The sequence below is a fragment of the Solenopsis invicta genome, chromosome 4 (assembly GCF_016802725.1).
Source record: "Solenopsis invicta isolate M01_SB chromosome 4, UNIL_Sinv_3.0, whole genome shotgun sequence".
In the NCBI taxonomy this organism is placed as follows: Eukaryota; Metazoa; Arthropoda; class Insecta; order Hymenoptera; family Formicidae; genus Solenopsis; species Solenopsis invicta.
The window spans coordinates 9,794,320-9,813,100 of NC_052667.1; the positions used below are offsets into that span (position 1 = coordinate 9,794,320).

The window sequence follows — 18,781 nt, forward strand, 5'->3', positions numbered from 1 at the left end:
CTGTAGTCGTTTCATTAATCATGAACTGCGAGTATGTAAAAAGTGGTGACTTCTCAGTTTGAAAAATTTTCTCATGGACAGAATCAAAGTCCTTGGGTGTACACTTGAGAGTTTAAATAAGCCTGTAGGCTTATTTAAATTCCTAAAAAAGCCTCAATAAGCCTGTATGCCTATCTAAATTCCTAAAAAATCCTTAATAAGTCTTTTAGGCCTATTTAAACTCCTTAGCGATAACTTAGTATGCGTCGCAGATATTCCAAATAGCCAAGTGAGTTCAAAATGCCGTTATGTTGCTGTTAACCGTTTCAGTAACTGATATCGACAAACTAGGGAGAAAGTGCTTCATTCCAAAATAGATTTCGTTAGGTGTGAATCTTGCGTGGACAATAGCGTTTATTACGCGTTCTGCACGTTTTAGTACCTTTGACCATAATTTGTGTTGATGAGAAGCATAGGTTCGCAATATTTGGCTTAGCTCTCGCATCGGGCGGGTCCCGATAGCACATGGGACCGATAACACACCACCACTCACAGCGGCTGATGCCTAAAGTTTTTCCGTTGGTTGGGTTAGATAAGTCAAGATGATAGGTTGGTAGGCTATTGCACCGTGCGCTATCGGATCCCGTCCTCTCGCATCACCCTTTCAACAGAATTGGAGTGAGGGTTATAGGGTGTTGTTTTTCTTGTATCAATTTCATATTAGTTTGCGAATTCAGTCCATCTGTAGCTTGTGAACTGAGTACCGTTATTGGTTAGGATTTCTGGTATCCCCACGTCTTTGAAGTATTGGTTTTCAAGTACTTCAGTAATACTGTTTAGTTTTTTTATCAACTAGAGGATATAGTTTAACCAATTTTGAAAATTTGTTCATGATTACAAGGACATGTTAGTATCCTTCCTCTGTTTTTGGCCATTGGCCACATAGATCTAAGAAAATTGCTTTTCCTGGTTCATCTGGTAACTGGTAATATCCGGGAGGGTTCCGATAGCGCACATCCCAATAGCACCAACCAATCATCTTGACTTATCTAACCCAACCTACGGAAAATGTCTAGGCATCTGCCATTGTGAGTAGTTTGTGTGCTATCGGGACCCGCCGGTAATAGTCCAGGCCAGTTGTTGGCCTTGTGTAAAACTTTGTAGCATGGCATATTTTACATGATGCCACTACGTCTCTTGCATATTTTTCAAATTTTTTACCAACAAAATATTTTCTCATGAAACCTAGCAGTTTGTCGGTTCTAAAATGAGCAAGTAGTTTATGTCCTTTTTTCATAATTATCCAATTTTTTTCTTCAGGTAAGATGATTTTATCTGTATCGTTGTCTACGTATCTGACGATCTCGCTTCTGTCAATAAACTTTTGTGGTTGTTTTTGAGATAAATTCATCAAATCTTGATGAGTATGCTGGGCGTCTTTAATGATTTTGACCTAGTCATTTGTTTCAGTACCATCCATGTTACTTCTTATTAGACCAATGTATTTTTCATTGTCCTTTAGAACGCGTTCTACATCAGCGTTCCTTGATAAGGTATCAGTTATAGCGTTATCCTTGCCTAGAATATGGATTATGTCTAAATCAAACTCTTGCAGAAAACTGAACCACCTAGCAATTCTTGTATTGTTCTGCACGCAAGTGCTCAAGAACTGCAAGGCTCGATGGTTGGTATAAACTCGCACTTGTCTTCCTAACAGGAGAGTATGCCATTTTTTCAGGCTCCAGACTAGTGCTAAGCACTCAAGCTCTGTAATAGTGTAATTGGCTTCAGCACCATGTAATGCACGACTTGCGTATAATAATAATAACAATAAAACTGAGGGGGCGGTCCTCGGGTCGAAGATCCGCCTACGGCACGCAGACTGTTGTCCATTGTGTCACCCTCTAGTCGTGTGCCGTCTATGGGAGCCCCGGTTCCCTCCAGAAGAGACTCAGGTCCCTCATAGGTAGCCTGCTAATCTGCCCTGGCTTGGGAAATGCCGAGCCTAGTAATTTTAGTCTCAGCCCTGCATAGGCCGGACAGTCACAAAGAATGTGGAGACTTGTCTCCTCTTCCTCCCTACAGGCCCTACACTCGGCCGTATCAGAACGGCCCAGCCTGTGCATGTTGTAATTGAGGGCTCCATGACCAGTCAGTATTTGCACTACTATCCTGGCGTCCCTTCTGCTCAAGGACCTTATGTCCCGGACTAGGCCCTCACTGGGTGTTTCCTCCAGTAGAGCCCCGGCCTGTCGACATTTGGTCCTCAGCTCATTTTTCCAAAACTCGAGGTGCTCGTTCCGCAGCCAGGCCCGAAGCCTCTCCCTGCCAAGGCAGAAAGGAACCCCCAGCACCGGTCCCGGCCCGAACACCTCCATTCTTGATGCGGCCCTGGCGAGCCGATCGGCCTCCTCATTGCCCTCAATCCCCGAGTGACCGGGGATGGGTCCCCCGAGTGACCTGGGGATCACGATAACTTCTTTGTCCTTCGCCAGCTTCTCCAGTGCATTTCTGCAGTCCCAGACCAGCCGCAAGGTGTAAATCGGAGCTTCGAGTGCTTTGATAGCAGCTTGACTGTCCGAGCATATTCTCACGCGCCCACCTGTCTCCCTCACTTTCAGGGCCAGATGGGCACATCTCAGGATCGCCACAATCTCCGTCTGGAAAACTGTGGCGTACCCATCCAGGAGCAGGCTTTCCGCCACCCTCCTCTGTCGGCAAACAATGCCCGCGCCGGAGCTCGTACCCGTCTTGGAGCCATCTGTAAACCAGACGTCCCCGTCCCAGGCCTGAACCGGTGCTCCGGGTTCAATCTCGTCTGCGTCCCTGTGACCTACACTTTAAAGCGCCTGTCCAGGGCCCGAACTGCTGGCATCCTGTCCTGCCTCATTCTGAAGATGGAGTCGGTCAGCACGCCGCTGGGGAACCTAGTATGTGCAGTCCCCTCCTTCCACTTCAGTTCACAGGCTAGTCGATGTGCAGCGATCGCCGCCGCCCCCACCACCACCTGGTGAAGTGGTTCAATCCCGAGCAGAATGCCCATGGCTGCCACCAGCGTGGTTCGCATTGCACCCAGGGCCCCTCTTAAAATCAGAGCCCTGATGTGCTCAAGCGCCACCACCGCCGCTTTCTTCCGCGCCCTAGGCCACCACAAAACTGCTGCATAGGTGAGCCTGGGTCGAAGTATTGATTCAACAGACTATCCTGGGCTTCAGTCCCCACGTCTAACCCACGATTCTCCTTCACATCCAGAAGTAAGAGCACAGACTCTTACAGCGGCTTTCAAGATGCTCCCTCCAGGACAGCTTCTTATCTAAGATCACTCCCAGATATTTTACTGACTCAGCTGGGGCTAGCCTTGTATCTTCAAAGATGGGCCCCTTTATAGTGCCCACTTTATATTTGCGAGTGAAAACAACGAGCCCCGTTTTCAGCGGATTCACTGATAAACCGGTCCCCTTGCACCACCGCTCTACTGTTCCCAGTGCGTTCTGCATGAGCTCCAAGAGAGGCCCGAGAAAGGGTTCTCGCACTAGCAGAGCCACGTCGTCAGCGTAGCCCTGCACGAAGAAGCCCCTCTCACTCAGACCCTCAAGCAGCCCATCCATCACTAGGCACCATAACAGTGGAGAGAGTACCCCGCCCTGGGGGCATCCCCTCTCCACCCCTCCACTGACCCTCGTTGTTCCCAACGAAGCTACAACTCGTCGCCCTAGCATGCTCCGGATCCACTCCACGAGTTTCTCCGGCACACCCCTGTGCAACGCTTCCTCACACACCACCTTGTGCACTTTGTTGAAAGCACCCTCTATATCTAAGAAAGTGCCCACCGCATAGCCGCCCCTCTCCAGTTGCTCCTCGATAAACGACACAGTCGCATGAAGAGCCGTCTCCGTGGAATAGCCCATGAGGTACGCGTGCTGCGCGCAGTGCGAGGGGCGCCGCAGGAGGATAACGTCCCTTACATACGCGTCGACCAATTTCTCCAGAGTCTTCAGGAGAAACGAAGTCAGACTTATCGGTCTGAAGTCTTTAGCAGAGGAGTACGACTTGCGTATGCAATAGTAAACTTTTCATGCCCATCCTCCTTGTATTGGTACAGGCGTGCTCCGAGTCCAGTTCTTGCTGCATCTACATAGATTTCAAATTTAAATCCTGGTCGTATTAAATACAGGTTTGGTGCTTCTTCGAAGGCTTGTTTTATTTTTTTAAACGCTTTTTGTTGATTATCAGTCCAAATAAATTTTTTATTTTTCCTCAGACAAAGATTGTGTCATACGACCTAAATTTTTAATGAACCTGCGGTCCCAATTGACAAGACCTAAAAAAACTTGGATTTCTTTCTTATTTTTTGGTCTAGCGCAATTTCTTATAGACATTTTTGTGTCAGCGTTGATTTCCGCTTCTATCTCGTTAAACGTACGGCCTAGAAATTTGATCTCGCGCTGTAGAAACTCGCATTTATTTTTATTAACTCTAAATCCTGCTGCTTTTAATTTTCGCAGAACGTATTACACATGTCTGATATGCTCTTCCAAAGTTTGGAACGCAATCAATATGTCATCTAAATAGATAATAAGGAAATCATTTGCATGTGAGCCTAATGCTTTGTTCATAGCTCTCGTAAATGAGGTTCCAGCTGTCTTAATGCCAAAAGGCATACGTTGAAAAACGTAGGTTTGTCCATGATGTAAGAAGAAAGGTGAAACAAGTAACCAGATGCGCAGTAGACCATACTCTAGACCAATCAGAACTGGGTCCAAATTTTGAGATTTAATATGGCTACGGCTGCGGTACTGAGACGTATGTATACTTGTATTTATACGTGAATCTGAGATAATTGGTGAATCGAAGAAATTCAAAGCTACTTAAAAAAAGAAGAACGTGAAGATAAGATTGAGACTTTGTACATTAATGAAAATTGTGATTTCAAATTTTTTAAACTTGGATTAGAAGAAATTTGGAAAGTTATAAGAATGAGCTTATGTGTATGGCTAAATTGTTATATTTCATGTTTATAACAACAGTGTTTATTGCAACAGTGATTTGTGTTAAAGATAATAAATTTCAAGTATTTTTACATTTTTATATATTTTTTTTTTAACAACTTCTACATTTTAAGTACGTGTGACTACATATGATTGTTCGTATTTAAATTGCGCGGATATATTTGGACCCAAATTTCATTGGCGCATCACATTGAGCCACGCCTCTTACCACGCATCGAGCCGCCGACGATGCGTGTTGTTTCACCTTGTTTTTTACATCATGGGTTTGTCCATTGAAGATGAATCCCGTGTATTGCTGGGATTTCTTTTCTAAAGGAATTTGCCAAAATGCATGGCTTATGTCGAGCAAAGTGTAAAAACCGTTTGACCCGAATCTTCTAAACACCTCCTCCATGGTTAGTGGCTGGGTGTAATTGTCCATCATCCGCTTATTAATTTCTCTAGCATCGAGACAAAGTCGGATGTCGCCATTTTTCTTTTTTACAACCACCAATGGGTTGACGTATTGTGTTGCCGCTTTACGAACTATTCCTTGTTTTTTCAGGTCGTCTATATGGGAGGGTTCCAGATGCGCACAGGCCCAATTGGACACCACCAATTATAGTGGCCGATGCCTAGAGTATTTCCGTTGGTTGGGTTAGATTAGATTACGTGATTGGTGGTGTCCGATCGGGTCTGTGCGCATCTGGGACCCTCCCGTCTATATATTGTGCGACTCTGTCACAGTGTTTGTCAGGAATTGGGTTAGAGTCCCTAGAAGTAGAGAGTCTGGACATCTGTTCCTAAAATGTCGGTGATGATTATGTCAGTGTATGTACGTGAGCTTTATGTGTGTGTATGTTTATCGTTGTGTGCACTTGAACGTGTTGTATGCTGTTATCGCATTGGCTAAAGAGGATTAAACAGGGATCCGTATTGGTGCTGCCATTTTAGGTGCACAATCACGTGTATCCAATCACGTGGAACCCCAAGATGTCCAGACTCTCTACTTCTAGGGACTCTAAATTGGGTAAATTCTTTTTTTGTACGGTGCGTGTGATGTAACCGTAATCTTATGCTGGTAATGGTTGCCTTTTCCAATACCATCTTCAAATATTTCCGCATTTTCTTGAAAGATTTTTTGCAAGGCTTTTTCCGCTTCTTCCATTGAAATGGTAGCAATGGTTTGCTGCGATTCGTCGGCTTTAGCTTCAAAATTTATCTCAAATTTTTCATCGCATAGCATGTTGGTGCGGTATTTTACTAAAAAGTCAATACCTAGTACCGCTCGGTATGCCATTTGTTCCACAATGTAAAATTCATGTTGGAGCTTTTTGCCCCTTAATTCAAATTCAAGTTTAGCTTTGTTGGATAGCTCCTCTGCCTGAGAATGCTCCTTTTAGTAAAAATGTTCTTACCGGCAATGCGTCAATAATATCGTTATTTGTTACCAGAGCATCATATAGCTCTTTGGTTATGGCAGATATCTGCGCGCCTGTGTCTACTAATGCTTCAGCTTTAAACATTTTAAATTTCAATTTAATAATTGGTACATTAACCCTTTTAACGTGTTGGTTTTGTGCTTCTGTGAAGTTTCACATCTTTTAGCATATCCTCCATTCTTAGGATGTTTAATGCGTCTTCGACCGTATTTGTGGTCCGTTTTGCTTTTAGAATTTTGTGTTCTTTCTTATTGTCCGCACGAATTGTTTGTAAATGCTTATCTTTTTCTTGTTCTTTCTTCGTAATTTTGTAAATTTCTGGCATTTTTGTAGCAATTTCTTCAAATAACACATCATGTGTCTTCCTTGTAGCTTGACTCGGTTTTTCTTTGATCACTTCCACTTCCTTTAGGTTGAGCGTCACTTGAATGAGTTTTTTACCGGTCGTTTCACCTTGAAGATCCTTTTTAGCTTTTATAATTCGTTTCGCAATACTAGGTTTGTCCAAAGAAATTTTCTTTTTAACATAAGTGTGATCCTTGTCCACTGCTATAACTTCTTTGTCAACTACTTCATCTCCTTTGTTCCATTTATCATGGAAATGTTGGCTTTTTTTGAATGGGTTTAAGGTTTTCGATTGATATATCCCCATATCTTGTTTGGTGCTTGCAATCTTTAGTCTTTGGCTTGTAGTATTCGGTATGGAACTTATTTACGTTTCCCGCCAATTCGCCCTCTCGTCGCTCGTATGGTGTTTGTAGCTGCGTAATCTTCCTGCTGGTTGATTCGCTTGTTTTCACAACGTCGGCGTAGTTTTTCTAGCAAATAGTCGGTGTGGTTCCCCTCGAATTATTTTGTTTTGTATCATTTGACTTGGTCTTGGTATGGATCATATTTAGTCCGCACGCGTATGACTGTTTTGCCAATTTTTTATTGTTTTTATCTGAGTACCGTATTCTTCCGCGAAAAGCCTCGGAATATTTAATTTTGGACTCAGGATGAATTAGGTTTATGGATCTATCCGTATGTCTGTTGGATTTGTCCATAAAGATTTCTTCCGTGGTTTATTCATCTATATTATTGTTATTATGTCCTCTTGTGGCCTGTGGTGATTCATACATTTCGCCTTGAATAATTGCTGTTATCTTTCTCCTCTGCGATGGCTGCTGCTGCTGCTTCACCTTCCTTTCTCTATTATTCCTTTGGAAAGTGCGGTTGTCCGCTTTCGCTACGCTTCTCCGCTGTATTTTTGTCTCGTCATTGGCATCTGTGACTTCAGTTATCACTACTCTACCATTCTGATATTCCCGCAATCGTGTACGTGACCAATTTCTTTTTTTTTGGATAACGGAGAGGAAATGCGTTACCGCATACCCCAGGCCCCGGGGGAGGCCTGGTGGTTATGTGGGGCTCTTCCCCACCGACGACGTGTCGGCGGGGACGTACCCACTAAAACCTCTCCGGGTGTCCTGCCCTGATCCGTGAATGGGGAGCTCCGGGAACGCGTGCAGCATACTTCCGGAGCCCCCCGGACCCAGTCGGCCTAGGCCGATTCGACACGCCGGGTGCGTCCTAGCGTGGGCGCACCCGGCAGGGCTTGTGGGCCTGATCTGCCCTAGGTCGAGGGAGGGAGACACCAGCCCCCCTCCGCCTCTTCCCCTAGTGGTTTGGGGGTAAAGCCCGGAGTATCCGGCCCCCGCCGTAGCCCCGGGCCTTTTCGCACCGCACTGACGGCGGCGCGGTCCTCCTAGCTACCCTGGGGGCGGAGAGGGAGAAGCTCCCCTCTCCCTCTCACCGGCGAGGCAGGGGGGGGGTACGGCTCCGTTACATCGTAGAGTCGTCTCCTGCAACCGCAGGAAAATTTTCCCGTGGTCACACTCCAGAGGCTACCATGGAAAGGGGAGCCCTGCAACCGCGGGAAAATTTTCCCGTGGTCACGCTAAAAAGGCTACCAAGGGAAGGGGAGCCCCCCGTAGAGATTCACCCAAGGCCGGAAATGGAACTCGGAAGCGAAAACAAGCCGAAGGAAGTCTCACCGGACCAAACGGAGATACTTGTGCAACCGAAGATGACCCACGCAAAGGCCACAACCACCACAGTAACCGTCAGTGATGACAAACACACCGCAACGGACCACAACAAGGAGGCGGACTCAGCGGCTGTCACATCAACAGACGGGCATGTATCGGACCAAAATACCTGCTCCGCATACAAACTATCAACACGCGAACAAGATAAAGAAGACACAGCGAACAAATTATAGGTACATAAGATACCCTAAACATTAATTTCATACGATTTAATTTCATTATTAATTTTGCTATATTTATGAATATTTTGTTTTATTCAAACCCTTTTAATTTTACGTTATTTATCTCCATGAGAGACAATAGCAGATTAAAACAACCACAAAGTAATAAGTAACTATTCTTTGTCAGATTAAAATAATAGGTTAAGATATCTTTTAATGTATTAGTTTAAGTACAATAAATATTACAAAGCCTGTGCACTCATCCAGCGCCATTTAAACTAAAAATTATAACACAAATTATAATTAACCTATATACACCACAATTCAACTTGTGGATTTGCCGCGCTTTGTAATAACGCCGCCGCCATATTGGCGGAATGATACATGGCGACGTCCGAAAATAGGGGCTTCGAGGAGAGACGTTTAACAAGTAGTATACAGATAATTTCCACATTATTGAATCTTGCACTTAGCTAGACTGGTTTTTTTTAAGCTCAAGATAAAATTATACTGAGTCCTGCGGATAGTTGGTTACATTTGTAGACTCGACGCAATTAGAAACATATCTAAACCACGGTAGGACAAAGGATAAAAAATTTGATCAAGATCTTATGATTCTGCGATAAAGAATGCGATGTTTTCCTCCAAAAATGCACTCCATCAACGTTGCCAAACCAGCAACGTTGATGGAGTGCATTTCTTAGGGTATGATTTCTGGAGTAGAATATCTGTCAGAAGGGAATAGAGTCAATTATGATAAATATACTAATCATGATTTATTCTAACCATGTTTTAATCTGAAACTGTACATAATAAAATTCCCATTATGCAAAATACCTTGTACCATACAAAAAAACCTATTTGTAATACAGGTAAAATTATATTGTTACTGCAAAGAGCTATTGTTACAATTGTATAATCAATAAATCTTCCATTTAATTAAAAAAATTGACTTCTAGTTAATTTTAGCCTACTGTTTCGTACATTTACCCCGAGAATTTTAAGGTCGCTATTTAAAATCAGGCGTTGAAGCCAATCCGTTGCTATATCGTTCGACGTCTTACAAAGTTAACGGCATTACATAGTAAATAATTAGTTAATTCACGTTGAAATACATTAAGCATTTGCCATTTCCAAAAAGAAGAAAAGACAACGGGAGGAAGGGACAAGTACGTATTGAAATTTTTAATTTACTTTAATTCATACACAAAAAAAGTTGGGACACGAATTAAGAATCGCTCTGTACGTATACATACATATAATTTATAAAATTGTGTATGAATTAAAATATATTAAAAATTTCAATACGTACTTGTCCCTTCCTCCCAGAATGCCAAGTCGAGGATGCCGCTTAACGTACTGTCGAATACATTCGCGTCGAAGTCTATTCGCGCGCCATTCCCCATGTCCTTGCATGTTGTTCTCCATTGATTGTTCTCTATAAATAAAATCAACGATTATTTATTTTTCATTGCTTTACGACTAAATCATGATCAGTATATTTGTCAGAATCTCTCTCTAGTCCCTTTTAACAGATAGAAATCATACCCTAAGAAATGCACGCCATTAACGTCGCTGGTTTGATTGACAAACGACTGCATTTTTTATTGCAGAATCATAAGGTCTTGATAAAATTCTTTATAATTAACGTTTTTCTACCATTGGTTTAGATATGTTTCTAATTGCGTCGAGTCTACAAATGTAACCAACTATCCGCAGGACTCAGTATAATTTTATCTTGAGCTTAAAAAAAACCAGTCTAGCTAAGTGCAAGATTCAATAATGTGGAAATTATCTGTATACTACTTGTTAAACAGTAATTAAAATATGTAAATAACAAATTACCATGCATTTCAATGGCATTCCTCTGTATGTTCTCCCATACTTCTAAGACATTTTCATACAAACTCGTTAGATTATCAAATAAAGTCGAATGCATCAAGAAATATCCTTTCGCCAAAGAGAGCAAGTCGCAGATGGAATATTCCAATCTGTTCTTGAATCACCGGTATAACTATAGTGTGTCGCCATCACATACAAACAGTAAACACCCGATCACTTTAACATTGACCATACTGCATTGTTCAGGAGGAAAATATCTCATGGCACGACAAACCTGCAATAAAATATAGTGCGTTGAACATAAAATCAATACAGCATCCAAAAAAATTACTTGCAAAAATAAATAAAGATGCATCAACTATCGTCAAGGATCTTGGATCCAATGTTATTTTATGTGTAAATATTAAATACATTTTCATCTTTCTGTAAAAATTAATTCTATTGTACTTTGCATTTGAGTACATCCGAATAGGTTCTAATCGCTGGAGTTATGAATCTTGGTTCCAGACGAAGTACGGCGAAAGACTGCTTTCTCGGGAAGGATCATCCTGGGCTTGTGCTTCCGTCTCTGAATCTCGTTGATTAAATACCAATTCGCTTTTGCAACACCAATTGCACCTTCTCAGGGGGGCTATCACGGTTCTTAAAACGAGATGAAAATTACAAAAGTGAACAAATTTACTAGAATATCTATAACTTTATTGATCAACAACTAATGAATTTGCTCACTTTTGTAATTTTCACCTCGTTTCAGAAACCGTAATAGCCCCCCCAGATATTTTGGAAATATATGACTTACTGCACATTGTTTATCCTTACTGTCAAGAAAGAACCAGGAGTATCGAAATACTAGAGATTACACCGAACGCGCCTTCTGGTACTTCAGGACCAGTAGCGCCTGGAATCTATATTTCGGTCAATTACATGACTTTAAAATATTTTATTAAAATTATCTGGATAACTCACAAACGTTTCTGACGACACTTCAAAAGTCTTCAAACGAAATACAAACGAATCCATACAAGATTTTTGTTTAATTTAGCTCCGGTTAATTTTTTCGGCCAAATACACGGTGTAAAAATAAAAAATTAATTACAATTAATTGAAGGACTCACAAACCTTTTCAAATGCACTTCATAACTCTTCAAACGAAATACAAACGATTTAAAATAGTCATTTCTTCATCCGGAACTTTGCTTCGGTCAAGTACATACGAATTAAGTCTACAGACATTAAACGCAGTGCACAATTTATAATAATTTAACTTACCTGTGTACCGACGAACGTTACGAGGCGGCGTAATCTATCCCACGACGACCGTTGACAGGAAGAACGAGCCTGGCCATTCACGAACGAGGATTCCTGAAACAGAAAGAAAGGGTAATTACGTATCCCACCTTGGTAATTACAGAGTTAAATTACCTGGCGACCGTGAAATTCACGCAGGATTCATCTTAAAGGTAGGTGAAATAACCTGTAAAGTGAAAATTCGGAAATTAGCATTTGTTCGTCCGGTCACAGCCCCCCATTGAGACATCTCCTAAGACAAATATGGAGCCAGAAAGCACGTACAAGGCACCAGAACAAAAAGAACCAACTGCCGAAACAATCCCGAACCAGACAAGACCGGAAGGTGACAGCCAGAGCGACAACGGCAACCAAGGGATAAATAATCCCACAAAAGAAGCAGAAGAGACAGCAGTTACGTCCACGGACACAGCAATCCCGGACGACAGTACGCCGCTCCAACCTACAAGGGTAACGGAGGAACAAGCGACAACCACAATGGAAATCTAGCGTTACGAGACACGCGCAAGAATAATTGCAACAATGATATCTTCATAAATATTTTTTTATTATTATTATTTTGTACTCATTATTATTTTATTATTATTTTAAAATACACTATTATAATTGTAACCACAATCATAAACATGAAAACATACCACGAACTAGGTTAAGATGTTTAACAACACACAACCAAACGATACACATAGATTACCAAAACAGTTTTATTTATTACAGTATTTGTAATACTAATCATGACAAAATGTCATTTAATAATAGCACTATTAGAAATACCACAAGTTCAAATGCGCCTTCCTGCGCTCAGTTGTGGTACTACCGCCATCTTGGCGGAGTGATACATGGCGGCGTCCGAAAATAGGTGCCTCAACGAGAGCCAAGCGTCGCCATATTGACAGGCAGTCGGTTACAGACCGAGCTCAGAGACGGACCTATGCCACCGGGCATACGTAGTATGATGTAATATTGCATCATCTCGCGCGCGACGCGAACGATAACATCATTCATTAAGAACAGTAATAATAGTGACTAGGGACCAATTGTACTTTTATTTTCTTTTATTATCATGTGTGTGCAATAAACATTATTTTATGTGAATCGGCATAAGTGATTTGCGCAACCGACATTGATAAGTCCCATCCCCATGTCACTACCTGAAATAAAAAGTGCATAAACATTAAACTCAGTGCACGCAATCGAAATAATAAACTTACCTGTGTACCGACGAACATTACGCAGCGGCGTAATTAATCTCACGACGACCGTTGACAGGAAGAACGAGCCTGGCCAATCACGTACGAGGATTCCTGAAACAGAAAGAAAGGACAATTACGTATCCCACCTTGGTAATTACAGGGTCAAATTACCTGGTGACCGTGAGATCCACGCAGGATTCATCTTAAAGGTAGGTGAAATAACCTGTAAAGTGAAAACTCAGCATTTAGCATTTGTTCGTCCGGTCACACCCCCTTGGACCGTCAGGTCGGATCTGCCTCGCCGGGTTCACCATTATTGCGAGGGGCCCCCCTCCACCGGCGGCCGCGCGTTCCAAAGGCGGGTCCGTCAGCCGCAGGGGAGGAGGGTCGCCTCCTGTCTGTATTTGAGCCGTCGCTCTCCTCTTCCTCAATTGTGGGGAGAGAGGGGGCGACGGCAACCGATCGCCCGCATCCCCGCCGCCTTTTGGCGGACGGGCCACTGCGGCCCGGTGGGCGGGGGGCGAGCCTCCTTCTTCTTCGAGGCGGTCGGAGGGGGAGCCAAGGTGGATCATGGCCCCCGTCCCCGCCACCCCTGTCGTCGTTGTTATCGCCGGGGGGCATGCGTCCCCCCGGCCTCCTTTCCCTAATGGTCTCGGCCTCCTCCTTCTGCCGCATTACTTGCTCGCAGAAGGAGGAGACTGCGACCCAGGCGCTCTCCCTGCGGACCATCTGGTCGTGTACGTGACCAATCATTATTGTTATATCGCACTCGCAACTCGCTTGCTCGATTTGGATCGGCACTCCATGAATTTTCTTCCGCGGTAATAAATAAGGGTTTGCGGGATAATATATTACTCTTTTGACCGTAAAATCCCTTATTTTGTGGATATTTATTACTCGTATTTCGTTTTGGTATCGTATTAGTTTTTGGTTACGATTAGTAATGTAATTATTGATGCGTTTTGGCTTGTTTTCACTTTTCCAGCCTTTTCACGATGCTTCTATCAAATCTAGCAACCGTACTAGATCTTGCAAAGTTTGAACATTTTTTGGCCTTACCTCCCTAGCAATATCAATGGAAAAATGATCTCGTAAGATCCTTATTACATCATCATCTGATAATGATGGATTCAATAGGTATGCTTTTAATGCTAATTGCATTGCATACTCCGCCATTGATGTTCCTTTATTAGGGATATATTTGCCTGTAAATAACAGTTTTTTATATGCGGTTTGTGCTTTACGGCCCCAATAATATTGGCGAAATTTGCTTTTAGCTGTTTGAATCTGCCGATTTGATCATTTTATACCAGTATTTTGTGTATAATTTCATTGCTTGTTTAAAATACCGTAATCATTCACGCTCGGGCACATCTTTGTCCCTCGCAATACTCTCAAATTCGCGTATAAACGTTTCAGGGTTTTGCTTGTCATCTTTACCTTTAAAAGTTGAATGTTTGAACAAGCTTTTAAGCCGGCGGGTTCCGATAGCGCACATCCCGATAGCACACAAACTACTCACAATGGCAGATGCCTAGAGATTTTCCGTAGGTTGGGTTAGATAAGTCAAGATGATTGGTTGGTGGGCTATCGGGAGGTGCGCTATCGGAACCCCTTTTAAGTTATCCGCCGCGTGGTAAACAGATACCACCACCACTGCCTGAGCCGCTGCCGCTGCCGCTACCGCCGCTGCCGCCGCCGCTGCCGCTGCCGCCGCCGCCGCCGCCGGCTCCACCTTCGGAACCTCTTCTAGTCCCTTCGAAACCGTCAGCACTGCCACCGGCAGAAACAGGGTATTGCGTATTATCATCATTTGTTGACTGGGTAAAATGACTTATTCCGGAAACGTTAACAAAGACTGGGGTTTGTTTTTGCAATGTAGGTCTCGCGTCACTCGCGTTTACCGTCCAACCCTCATTTATTGCTGAGTTATTACAATCCCTAGTCACATCCCGTAATCTAGTTTCTAATCTATTGATTTTATTGACAAGCATTTTAATCATGTCCACAACATTTAAACTTGTTGTGGATAAATTTTTATTTGACACTATTTCTGGTGCTCGCGGTTGTGGCTACTGTTGTATCTTCGAAAATACTACTGCCTAATATACCTACTAACTGGTCGTCATATGATATTGCTCGCGTATTAGAAACGCTTGGTTGAGTTTCGACGCGTGTTTTGCTCGCGCCCGTACTCGGATTACTTTGCGTGTTATCTCCCACGTTTTGCATCGCCTGCGTTATTTTACGAGTTTGAATTGGCGATCTTGGCAAATTTGGCATAGTAAAACGTATAATAAACGGTCGTTTGGTTTACCTAATCGTGGTCCCGGTGATATGAGTATATGTCGCCTATCGCGTTTCGACACTTCCGAAACTCAATCAATTGTTTCGTTTGTACTTAACCGTTTAACTCGCACATACGTTTACTTTTGCACAATAAAATAAAAAAAATGTTAGTGAATAACTGGCAAGTTGCCATGGGGTGCTGTAACATAAAGGGAGGCGCACATCCCGATAGTCCACCGGGTGGGTGCCGATAGCGCACATCCCGCTAGCCCACCAATCAATCATATTGACTTATCTAACCCAATCTACGGAAAATCTCTAGGCATCTGCCATTGTGAGTGGTTTGTATGCTATCGGGATGTGCGCTATCGGGACCAAACCTAGTCCACCAACCAATCATCTTGATTTATCTAACCCAACCTACGGAAAATCTCTAAGCATCTGCCATTGTGAGTGGTTTGTGTGCTATCGGGATGTGCGCTGTCGGGACCCACCGTAACATAAAATATAATTATAACGTTCAAGACTCTCGCTCCTCGAGCTTTTGAACCATAGTTTTTCAGTTTGACGATTTGTTCACTAATAAGTAGGTATGTTTCCAAATATATTTATATAACTCTTAAAGTATTCCACAAATAGGTAAATAAGGCTTACTTATGTGGATATCTTCCCATAATAATATTTTAATTTTGCAAGTTTGCCCACAAGTAAAGTCGGTTAAATAACAATTTTTTGTGGTTATTGTTTAATTTTTGTGGATAATTTTTATTTATGTGGATTTTATTTACTTATCGACCACAATATGTAAATATTTGCCTTAAATTGTTATATTATTATAGCACTTGATTGCAGATTTACTAATTATCATTTAATTATGCACGTATTGGTGCTATTGAGATTATATATATAACGCGTGTTGTTTAACAATTTTAATTTACGTATAAACTGAGAAGGTATTTTACGTTTCTTTATTGTTGGTGTAACAATCTACATAGATTCAACAAATTTTAAACACATTTTAACATAAATATTTCTTAAACGTAATTATCGTGTATTAATGTTGTAAAGTTAGACTTAGCATATTTATGTTATCTTTGTTTAATAATGCATTTATTTATTATAAACTTTTATTGTTTTTATATGTTGTTAAGTACAAACGTACATTCACACAGGCGCGTTATGCACGATACCCACATACACACATGCAAACATAATTATAATAAAGCAAGGCACGCACTCGCACACACACGTGTGCGAATGAATGCATATGTCATCGAGAGCGGACGATGTAGCGCGGTGCGATTAAAACAAAAGAGGAGTCCCCGTCAATTCAAGGGATTTTGCACTTTGGGATTGCTTGTTACCACGTGAATGTGCATCTCGGGATTTCTTGTCACCAAGCGCACGTCTTTTCATTAAAAATAATTGCAATTCAATATCAGTTTCTTTTGTCTCGAATCTGCGTCTTGGCTTCATTACGTCCTCGACCGCAGAGCTGAGCAGACGAGTAATTACGTATTCTTGAATTTACGAATTATCGCGAGTGTAATATCACGCAAGCTATTTGCCGTTCTCTTTGAAGTCAAGATCAATTACGGATTAAGACGCAGGGTAGTCGCGTAGTCGCGTCGCATTGCTCCACGGCGTCGTCCTCGTGGACTCAGGGCGGCTGCCCCTTAACACTGCCAAGACAGAGGGTGTTTACGATAACCTAAGTTGAGTTGGTTTCCACTTGGGCCAAAAAATATTAGGCGTGACTCTCTCTAGTACCTTTATGATTCATGACAACTCAACGCTGTATCGTATTGCCTGAGTTAAGTTAAACCTCGTGCTCAACCGGTGGACTGCGTAGAATAGTCGAAATAAGAAACAATACGATTATAAGGCACGAATTAATTTTAGAAATAAAAACATCATGTATGCAAAATTAAATAAATGTTTTGAATATATTTCCAATTTAAAAGAAACTCCATATGGAAACATGCTCATTAATTCTTGTAGAAACGCTAGATTTTTAGGTTCTTGTATTTCAATTAAATGTTTAGTGGGATTATGCTTTTTGAAAAACCAAATTCTTTGTTATAATGTATTTGCACTTTCAAATTAAGTCAAGATCATTTAGAACTTATGTTTAGTATTATAAGACAGCAATTTCAAAGTGCAATAAAAAAAATTTTGCTTCATATGGAATTAAAAAAAGATTCATCTGGAAACTGTATTTCATTATCAAATATAAATATATTATATTTTACTTCTTAATTAAATTTAATTACGACAGTAAATAAAACCGCCAATAATGGAAAATAGACATTAGAAACTGATGCATCAAATTATGATAATAAAAACTAGAAATATATGATATTGCTTTGTATTGTAATAAAAATAACTCGCAGCTAATTACGAAATGCTCCCGCAGTATTATATCATACATATCAGGCATTGCAGTACGTTTTTTAACAAAAAAAGTTTTGAACAATGTGTTGACGCTTTGACAGAACTCCAGCTAAATTCTTACGACCACGATTTGATTTCCATAAAAAATAAAGGAGGTTTATTATTTCCTTCAAAAGATGCAATATTTATGCGTGAGGTTTATGAGAAACTTATACAAATAGCTATTCTGAAATTTCTACATAGTACATCGACTGAGCACAAGGTCTAACTTAACTCAAGTAATACGATACAGCGTTGAGTTGTCATAAATCATAAAGGTACTAGAGAAAGTTACACCCAACATTTTTCGGCCCTAGTGGAACCCAACTCAACTTGGGTTATCGTAAACACCAAGAGAAAACGCGTTGTTATAAAGACGTACACGCAAGTAATTCTCCGCGGTCGAGAAAGAGACACGCTCACAAGGTTATTGTATTCACAATTCCGCGACTTAAAGCAGTGCTCTTACGGCGACGTCTTCACGAACTCAGGGCTACTGCCTCTCGGCGTTGTCGCGGTGAATACGCCCTTCTGGACACACGCGTGCTCCTCCAATCGTTTTGCAGTACGTGTGAATACACGTGTAAATTAAAATAAAAACTGTAATAACTTGCCGGCGGGTCCCAATAGCGTACATCCCGATAGTACACAAACCACTAACAATAGCAGATGCCTAAAGATTTTCCGTAGGTTGGGTTAGATAAGTCACGATGATTGGTTGGTGGGCTATCGCACCGTGCGCTATCGGAACCTGTCCGATGTGCGCTATCGGGACCCGCCGAATTTTTTGTTATTTTATGTTGGTATTAATGGAAATCCTTGACTCACTTCACTCGAAAGTTCTTAAGCTGCTTCAGCTTGGTGGGGATAAGATAAGCCTGAACGTGTAAACGCACCTCACTTTGAGTAGGAGTTATAACATTAACGTTACAAAATCGAAGTTAGAAGCCGGGTAAACGTAGTTACGGTCGGAAGGGTTCCGATAGCGCACATCCCAATAGCACACCAACCAATCATCTTGACTTATCTAATCCAACCTACAGAAAATCTCTAGGC

General features: G+C 41.9%; 1 protein-coding gene and 1 long non-coding RNA gene across 2 annotated transcripts; both read right to left on the minus strand.

The window, feature by feature from the left end:
* Positions 1-1,432: 1,432 nt before the first annotated feature.
* Positions 1,433-3,887, minus strand: LOC113003211. Its single transcript, XM_039447993.1, has 4 exons — positions 3,254-3,887; positions 2,944-3,138; positions 1,931-2,812; positions 1,433-1,746 (listed from the first exon to the last, which is right to left on the minus strand). Exons 1-4 carry the CDS (start codon positions 3,885-3,887, stop codon positions 1,433-1,435), a joined length of 2,025 nt encoding a protein of 674 aa, XP_039303927.1.
* Positions 3,888-10,170: 6,283 nt separating this feature from the next.
* Positions 10,171-11,293, minus strand: LOC120357451. The gene is made up of 4 exons (XR_005574458.1): positions 11,232-11,293; positions 10,950-11,144; positions 10,506-10,776; positions 10,171-10,185 (listed from the first exon to the last, which is right to left on the minus strand). It is a non-coding gene; the product is annotated as an uncharacterized LOC120357451 (long non-coding RNA).
* Between the last annotated feature and the right edge of the window lie 7,488 nt (positions 11,294-18,781).